Raw genomic sequence first — 9753 nt, forward strand, 5'->3', positions numbered from 1 at the left:
CTTTTTTAAAGGCTGGCTTGCAGGGCCTGACACCAAACCCCCTAAATTTCCGGAGGACCATTCTTCCTTATTCACTTAGAGTCTCTCGCTGGCACTCGGACGATGATCAGCCGCCCCTATTATGGGTAACAGACGCTGTTGTGAGCCGATCGTGACATGAAGAACAGACGCTCAATAAGATTTGCACCTCCGGAGAGGAGCAAACCCCCCTTTCCCTGTCAGCATACGACCATAGTTCCCACCGGGGTTGGTTACCCGATCTTCTCTTAGGTTGCTCGTATCCCGGCCAGCACCACGGGGAGGTAGGGACAGGAATTGCTGGGTAATAGGCTAAAGACCGCGAGATAGGGTACATTTTATTCCTTCAGGTACGCTTTACCCAGCATTTGCCGTGCCGTCAACGCCCACTACGTTGACGATTATTTAGACAGTGTAGATACGGTTGATGAAGCGGTTCAACCGGTAAAAGAAGTAAAATATGTACACGCGCAAGGAGGATTCGATATCAGAAACTTTTTATCAAACTCCTCCGAAGTTCTGCGACGTTTGAACCAGACCGAGAACGTACAGGACAAATCGATGAACTTGGACAAGATTGCGGACGCCGAGCGTATCCTAGGGATGATATGGAGACCTGCCGCGGACGTATTCACCTTCGATAGCATTATAAAGGATGACCTCGTAAAGCTACTAGTGGAAGGACACACGCCAACGAAACGTCAAGTCTTAAGGCTTGTTATGTCGCTGTTCGACCCATATGGATTCATCGCACATTTTACAGTACACGGCAAGATTCTTATGCAACACATTTGGAGATCTGGTACGGATTGGGATGAAAAGATTGTAACAGGCTTGCATGAACTATGGAAGGATTGGACGCGGCTCTTGAGGCGATTGGGTGAAGTCGAAGTTCCTCGTTGTTTCTTCGGTGCGGCAAGTAGTAAGCTGCACAGCGGATTGCAACTCCATGTGTTTGTCGATGCAAGCGAATTGGCGTACGCATGTGTTGTGTATCTTAGGATTCGCCAAGAAGGAAAGGTGCGATATGTGCTCGTTGCGGCAAAGACGAAGGAGGCCCCACTAAAGCCGCTGTCCATCCCTCGCTTAGAACTGCAGGCCGGCCTGATAGGCTGCCGATTGATGGAGAATGTCTGTACAGCATTGCAGTTGACAATAGAGAAGCGATTTATTTGGACTGATTCAAGAACATCACTTTCGTGGAATAGATCGGATAGCCGACGTTATCATCCCTTCGTGAGCTTTCGTGTCGGCGAGATTCTGAATATTTCCACAGTGAACGAGTGGTATTACGTCCCGTCAAAACAGAACGTAGCTGATGATGGAACTAAGTGGGGAATTGGACCGAGTTTCAGCCCGAACAGCCGCTGGTACACCGGTCCTAATTTTCTCTCCTTGTCGGAAAACGAATGGCCCGAGCAACCAGCTAAGCAGTCGACAAAAGAAGAGGAAGTACGAGTCGTGTTTCAGCACCATCGAAAAATGCCGCAACCTTTGATTGACGGGAACAGATTTTCGAACTGGAATCGTGTGTTACGAGCGACCGCGTACGTGTTACGAGCAGCGAAGATTTATGGAAAAAGAGGCCACACTGGGCCGCTTTCCCGAGAGGAGCTGCAGCAGGCGGAAACCATGTTGTGGCGGCAAGTACAGTGTGAAACATTCCCCGATGAGTACCGTACGTTGGAGTTCAACAAAAATAACCCAAAGGAGCAGTCAAAGCGAATTGAGAAGTGTAGTCCGCGGTATAAGCAGTCCCCGTATATGGACGATGATGGCGTTGTGAGAATAAACAGCAGGATTGAGGCCGCTCCCGGCGTGTGCATTGAAACAAAATACCCTGTCATATTACCGAAAGACAACAAGCTATCCGCCCTGCTCGTCGATAGTTATCACCGTCACTTTAAACATCAGAACCGTGAAACGGTGTTCAACGAGATTCGTCAGCAGTTTCGTATTCCGAAGCTGCGTTCTCTGATACAACGCGTCGCCAAAAACTGTCAGCACTACATGGTTCAAAAGGCTGTACCTAAGCCACCGATGATGGCACCACTTCCGAAAGTTCGATTGACGCCCCATATTCGAGCTTTCAGCCACACCGGACTGGACTACTTCATTCCAATCCTTGTGAAGCAGGGGCACAATCTAGCAAAGCGCTGGGTTGCACTGTTTACGTGTGGCGGTGCATCTGGAAATAGTGCACAGTCTCTCCATGCAGTCCTGTGTGATGGCGATTCGCAGATTTTGTGCACGCAGAGGATTTCCATCTGATTTCTACTCCGACAATGGAACTTGTTTCCGAGGACCTAGCAACCTGCTGACGGAGCAGCTAAAACCCATCCATAAAGGTTGAGCAGTGACTTTCACCAATGCGAGGACGAGCTGGCATTTCAATCCCCCATCTGCCCCCCATATGGGCGGTTGTTGGGAGCGCATGGTACGTTCGGTAAAGGCAGCGATGGGAGACATCGCACAACATGTTCATCATCCAAACGACGAGGTCCTGGAAACTGTGGTGCTGGAAGCGGAGGCGATCGTTAATTCACGACCGCTGACGTACATTCCACTGGACGATGCAGAACAAGAAGCGTTAACCCCGAATCACTTTCTGCTGCACGGCTCGAGTGGTATAGTACAACCGAAGAGTCCACTGGTGTATGAGGGAACTGTACTGCGTGACAGTTGGAGGTTGTCGCAGTGTCTAGTGGACGTGTTTTGGAGACGTTGGGTCCGCGAGTATCTACCAACATTATAGAGACGGACGAAGTGGTTCGAGCCCGTGAAATCAATGGAGCCCGGAGATGTGGTTGTTGTTGTAGACGAAAACAAGCGGAACGGATGGCTAAGAGGCCGTGTCATGGAAATCTTTCAAGGCAAGGATGGCCAAGTCCGAAGTGCAATGGTAAAAACCGTAGGAGGGAACCTAAAACGCCCTGTAGTGAAGCTGGCTTTGCTGGATATTCGCGGTGACCAGAAACAAGGAAACCCGGAACTACACGGGAGGGGGGATGTTGAAAACCACCAATCTGCCAACTCTGATAACTGTGTGTAGTTCTCGGATGCTTCGGTAGGAAACGCCATCGCGAGACAGCAAATAATCTGAGGTGTGAAGACTAACATAGATCAAAACAAACGAGGCAATAGGACGTGTACAATAGTCAAGTTCCGATACCGAATCTGTTCCACTTTTTCTACTATTTGCCTTCGATGATCAAATTACCGCATTAGCCTTCCCGTGAACAGCCGATAGCATATGGTTGAAGTCCACCCGTAGATACAATTTAGGTGACTAGGCAGGCAACAGCTAGAAAACATCTTGAGCATCATCACAGACCGCATCGTGCTTTCGTGCTGTGCGGCTCTTTCTCTCTTTGCGGAAGGAAGTTTTTAATACTACCCGAAGCTATTTTAATTTCATCTTAGCGCTATTTGTACCCACTGATCCCGTTACGATCTTTGCAAGGACCCGTGCCTTCGTTTTACGTTGGACCCGTTTGCGGAAGTAAAATTCCGACAAGCGGTGGTAATCCTGCAGGGACACCGTTCTGGGAAAAAACCTCTTAGAAGGTCACGTCTCCACGCTCAGCAATGAGTATTAACAAAAACAAGAGGAAGGGGAGTCTCTGAATTCTCCACTTCCTTCAAAGAAACAAGGTTTCAAGACCGTCCTGCCCAAGCGCGGAAAAAATAGAAGGAAGCTGGAGAATTCAGATATTCCTTCTAACTCTAATATCGGAAATAGTTCTTCTCCAATCGAACTGAGCAATCAGTTCGATTTGATTAATGATGATATTGAGCAAATCGAATCTACCTCTAGCCCACGTGATTCGATTCATGCGAAAAAGCAAAGGATTCCGCCAATTGTGGTATCTGTTGCCGAGTTTTCTGGCTTCCGGAATGAGATTTGGAGTAACCTTCAGGGGATCAAGGTTTCATTTCAGATTGCTAGGAAGGGTGACTGCCGCGTTTTGCCGGGATCCTTTGACGATCGCAAACGTCTTCTTCACTATTTAACTGAGAAGCGCCATAAATTCTTCACATACGACGACAAAACTGAGCGATTGTTCAAAGTCGTCTTGAAAGGTCTCCCCAGTGATGACAAATCACTGGATGAGATTAAAATTGAAATTTCTCAATTACTTGGATTTTCACCAGTCCAAGTAATTAAGATGAAAAGAAATCCCATTCTGGTACTTCCCAGAGGGCATTTCTCAAGAATTTTATTTAGTTCATTTTAACAAAAGTGAACTAAATAATATAAAAAGTTTGGAAAAGGCCTGTATTATGTCTCATGTCCGTGTTACATGGGAACATTTCCGCAGGCCTGGGGGAAATTTCCAAAACCCTACCCAGTGCCGTAAGTGCCAAAAGTGGGGTCATGGAACCAAACATTGTCACATGGTTGCTAAATGCATGATTTGTGGTGGAACCTCTCACGTCAAGGACGCATGTCCTGTGAGAGAAGATTCTGTCGTAGCCGAACCAAACCATCAGCCGAATCCACTCGCGTTGGACGCAGATACCAAATCTACGTGTTTTCGCTCTAAGAAACGGACAATGAATCGGTAAACTCTTTCTAGGTGATTGAAAAATCATGTATTTGGTTTTATTAATGTTCAGTGACAACAGATTACTGGCAAAAAAGATTTTCAATTTTTCTAAGTCCTGATTAATATGATCGATGACTGTGGTTGGACTGATGTCAGGATAGAATAACGCCGTATCATCAGCAAACAGTCTAGGAGTTCCATTTAGTCGAAAATTCCCAAGATCATTAATATAGATGAGAAACAGTAAAGGACCAATGTTACTGCCTTGTGGAACTCCAGTTGAAATTTGTTCTATCGCACTCTTGTGATGATTAATGTAGACATACTGTTTTCTCTTAGATCTGCTAACGAGCTGCCAGGGATTTTCGGTCCGCTGAGCAGTCGTTGCAGGTTGGCTACCATCACCCTTGGGTTTAGTAGCCTGGGCCGCACCGTTGCCCTTCCCTCGTGGTTCCGCCTGATTGGTGGCCCTCCCTCGACGATCGGGCGCCCTATCGGACTCGACCGTACCGCTGTCCGTAACAGTAAGGCGCCGCTTAACGTTACCGGACCGACCCTCTGACTGCTGCCGGGCGCGTTTGGAGCGCGCCGCAGTCCCTCCCTCGCCGACACTCGGGGTGGTACCAATCACCTCTTGCGTCGAATCCTTCCCTCCAAGGAAGGAGAAGGGTCCTGCCCCCTTCTCGCTTCCAACCTCCCTCCTGGTGAGCGTGCCATGTTCGCGTTTTACCGCTTGAACCGACTGTCGAAGTACCAGAAGTTTCTGTTTCAGATCCTTGCTGATATTATTTCGACCGCTCGTGAACTCGATGATCTCATCGAGCTGCTTGGCGACTAACCGGATACCGGTTAGAGGCTCGCCTGGTGTGTTGACTGCCTGAGCATCGCTCTGGCTGTCAACCCCTCCCGCTGGGGTAGTGCTGGTCCCGTGCAAACCAGCTACTGCCTCAACACCATTCTCCTCCCTAGTGAGAGGAGACCTCGCTGAACCCCTACTTGCGAAGGGTCTCCCGTTGCGCCTACGGCGCCCCTACCTCTTGAAACTGGAGTAGACATAGCTCATGGGTCCCCCTTGCAGCTGCCATCGAATCCTACTGAAGTAGTCGCATCTATGATCTCATGGTTGTCTATGCTTGCAAGCAAGCAGGGAGGCCATGCGTGGGTTGACACTTTCGTGTTCAGAGCCAGATCGGCGTTAGTCAGGGAGTTCATCTGAGCCTACTTCCGTCTGGTCACCAAACAGACAGCAGAATTGGACAGCGTGCCGCAAGGCCCGCCACGGTTTTATGGGACGGAAGGCAGCCTTGCCATTAGCCCACCCGCCGTTTCGAGTCGGTTTCACCCGGCTCTACTAAGGGAGTAGAATGACTCGGCTGTCAGCCCTCGCAATACACAATATAACAATATACAAAACACAACCTTTAACACGCCTGCCATAACCGTAATTGAGACTTAAATGGCAGCCTAAGTCTCAATGCGCTACCGCGCTCCCTCGTTTGTAGTCCATTTAGCCGCCTAGCCCTTCAACTGCCGTTGATACGCTATCGTTTCCAGCGAGCACCGCGCGGAGGCGAACTACGCTGTCGCTCTAGGAGGATCCGTATGCCCAACTGTACGGGGCGTTATTCTCATGTTTGCAGACGTTGCTGGTAAGGATGGCGGTTGATGTTTGTGGTCATTGTGCAGCAGTGCATGGTGCTTGAATTGACACCCATTCTTCCCACAAGGCTTGGCTTGGCACTCTTCATTGTGGCGACGGAGACAGCGGCGACAAAGTCCGAACTCCCGTACTATGGCCCAGCGTGAGTCCCTGGAGAAGTCCAGAAAGCGCTTGCACTTGTCGACCGCCTGGCATGCTTCCTTGCAGTCAATACATTCGTCGTTGGCACTGCGATTCTTCCAGCTAGATGGTTTGGTCACCGGGGGCACCGGGGAAGCATTTCCGGAATGAGCATTGACGAAGGCATTTCCCTTCTTCCTTTCGCTCCGAATGGTCTTTTCATTTGTGGTTTTCGGAATTATCACGGTGCTTGCTGCCACAGCAAGAGAGTACATCCAGGTACTGAACGCTGCTAGGTTGACCCCTGGGATAGATATCCTGTACTGCGCCCAGTTCAGCTTGATGGTTGGAGGTAACTTGCTCACCAGTTGATGCAGAAGTGAAGTGTTATACAGGTATTCATCCAGGCCGCATGCATCCACCGTCGCGCAGAAATTCTCCACACTCACGGCGAAGCCACTAGGGTTTCTAGCTTGTCTTCTCTGATGGCCGGCAGGGTGTGGATTTTTTCAATGAGTGTATGAACGATGGCTTCAGGCTGTCCGAACATCATCTTTAGTGTCTTCAAAATACCTGGCACATTCGAGGGATATACCAAACGGCTTTTCACCGCTTCGAATGCTCGTCCTTTAAGACTTTTCTGAAGTCGAAAGATATTCTCATCATTGCTGAAGCCGCACATGGCTGTCGTATTATTGAAGGTTGCCACGAAGAGTGGCCAATCCTCAGGATTGCCGGAGAACTGGGGCAAATCCTTAGCAACGGCTTGCCGCGCAGCTAGCTGTTTCTTAGTTAGCGGAAAGAAGTCTTCTTCACGTTCCGGCAGACGGCCGACGTACGGTGAGCCTTCGGATCGAATCTCCTCGAGTACGTTACGTGGGCCATCGATGAGTGCTCTAGAGCGATGATTGGAAAATTGGTCAACGACGGGGTGGAGGGATTTTTGGGCCACCGAACCTTGATCTTCCGGTTGCGAATGGTGACTTGATTGCGCTTGAGGTAGCCATCTTCTCACGACATCCGATTCACTGTCCGTATTCGACCCGTCCTCGCTTGCCATCGTTTCCAGCAGCCTGTATTTCTCCTCCAAGTACACTCGTTCTTGTTCCATCTTCTTCGCGAAGGGTCGTAGCCGAACCAAACCATCAGCCGAATCCACTCGCGTTGGACGCAGATACCAAATCTACGTGTTTTCGCTCTAAGAAACGGACAATGAATGACGATCATAATGCCTTTCATCATCAACGCGCATTCATCGGATAGATGGTTTCTCTTTCTGGCATACACAATCATATCCTAATCGCATACCCCTTCTTGTCAATTCTCATCTTTTTATCTTCTTTCGTTCAGTTTTCAGGGCATCCTGCCAAGATGAATATACATTTGTAAAAACCAAATCTACTTCCTACCTTCTTGTAAAACCTCTGTGTTACACTGTTATTAAGAATAAGCAAATGTGTTCTACTAATCCAAAGCAATGATTACATGCTCATCATATCCCCCACAGATTCCAATAAATTTAAGTGCGCAAACTGTGGGGGCAATCACAAATCCAATTTCGGGGAATGCCCTTCACGCAAAAAGTTTTGAATTCCCGTGCAAAATTGATGACAGGAAATTCAATCGGATCCCAGATTCGACGGGTAGAAATTTTCAAACGCTCAAATTTCGAAACCGGTTACCGGTCGAGCAATTCATACCCACCACAATTCACAAACAAATTTTGCCGCTCGTCAACGGGTAGCAAGCACTTCAGTAAATTCAATTTTTCCAATGTACCTACGTATGCAAACATCGCTGCTGGTAGACCAAATTTCTCTTCTCAAAATGAGGTTTATACCCATGTTCCAACGGAAAATAACGGTCATGTTGCCGATTCAGGTAGCATGACTGCTTCCGATTTGATTTTTAACTGAATAATTGCATCACATGATTGATGCAATGTTCAAAGCAAATACCATTCCTGAAGCTATTCAGGTTGGTATAAAGTACACACAAAAATTGTTATCGGACTCCGTTTCAATGGATCCAAATAATTGTGTGAAAGTTCTAAATTGGAATGCCCGCTCTCTAAAGGGTAAGGAAGATGAATTATTCAACTTCCTTTCAGTTCATAATGTGCATATTGCCATTATAACTGAAACGTATTTAAAACCAGGACTCTCCATTAAAAGAGATCCAAACTATTTTATCTACAGAAATGATCTTCTTGACAGCGCCTGTGGTGGGGTCGCCATTGTCATTAATAGACGTATCAAACATAAATTATTTTCTTCGTTTGAAACCAAAGCTTTTGAAACCTTGGGAGTTTCTGTTGAAACAAATTTTGGACAATTTTCCTTCATTGCAGCCTACTTGCCTTTTCAATGCAATGGGCAGCAAAAGAATTTGTTGAAAGCTGATCTTCAAATTCTGACTCGCAACAAATCAAAATTCTTCGCAATTGGTGACTTCAATGCCAAACACCGTTCATGGAATAATGCTCAAAGCAATTCCAATGGTAAAATTTTATTTGAAGATTGTTCTGCGGGATATTATACTATTCAATATCCCAATGGACCAACTTGTTTTTCTTCCAGTCGAAATCCTTCTACAATTGATTTAGTTTTAACTGATTCAAGTCAGCTGTGTGGCCAATTGGTAACTCATGCTGACTTTGACTCTGATCACCTTCCTGTGACGTTTGAAATCTCACAAGAAGCCATTTATAATCCAATCAGCTCTACTTTTAATTATCATAGAGCTGATTGGGATTTATATCTTATTTATATCTCTCGATATAATAGTGATATACCAAAAGTGATATTGACAATGCGCTCGTATCTTTGACAAATTTAATTGTCGAAGCCAGAGGCATTGCCAGTCTTCCCAACGAACATCAAACCCGCTCGGTACAAGAGTACGCGTACTCTTTTTGTACTCTCTCCTTTCGTTCGAACCGCAACGCACGATGATGTACTCAAACCCGAACTTGCGTTCGAGTTCATTTTCAAACCCAAGTTCAAACTTCGGTACGGTACGGGTACAGCTGACGTGTTGTGTTTCACACTCATGTTCGTTTATTCCGAACGGTATAGGGGAAGGGGGGGCAATATGCCCTAGCTAAGCAAACACTGCTCTATTGTCTTATTTGTAATGCTATTCATGGGTATTTTTACATTATGCATCAGTTAAACAAGATAGCTAGTTGATGCCATTCAAAAATTGTCAAAAATCTCAATCATATTGATAATATTCACATTTCAAAAAAGTGGTGATATTTTGTTGCCGGAAAACTCATGAGGCAAAACGCCTTTCAGCTGGCGCTTCCTAGGGAACAAAGTACCACGCGTCGGCGAATCAGCAGTCTAGTATGGATAGTCCGTGGAGACGCAAGTACTTTGTAGGTTATTGCCACTAGGGCGT

General features: G+C 47.0%; 1 protein-coding gene across 1 annotated transcript; it reads left to right on the forward strand.

Moving 5' to 3' along the window:
- Positions 1–368: 368 nt before the first annotated feature.
- Positions 369–2289, forward strand: LOC134202508 (uncharacterized; the record flags this gene model as incomplete). Its single annotated transcript, XM_062677509.1, has 1 exon — positions 369–2289. A coding segment is annotated over one exon (1921 nt), but the record flags the coding sequence as incomplete, so codon positions are not given.
- Positions 2290–9753: the final 7464 nt, after the last annotated feature.

Source organism: Armigeres subalbatus, unplaced genomic scaffold (assembly GCF_024139115.2).
Source record: "Armigeres subalbatus isolate Guangzhou_Male unplaced genomic scaffold, GZ_Asu_2 Contig1247, whole genome shotgun sequence".
In the NCBI taxonomy this organism is placed as follows: Eukaryota; Metazoa; Arthropoda; class Insecta; order Diptera; family Culicidae; genus Armigeres; species Armigeres subalbatus.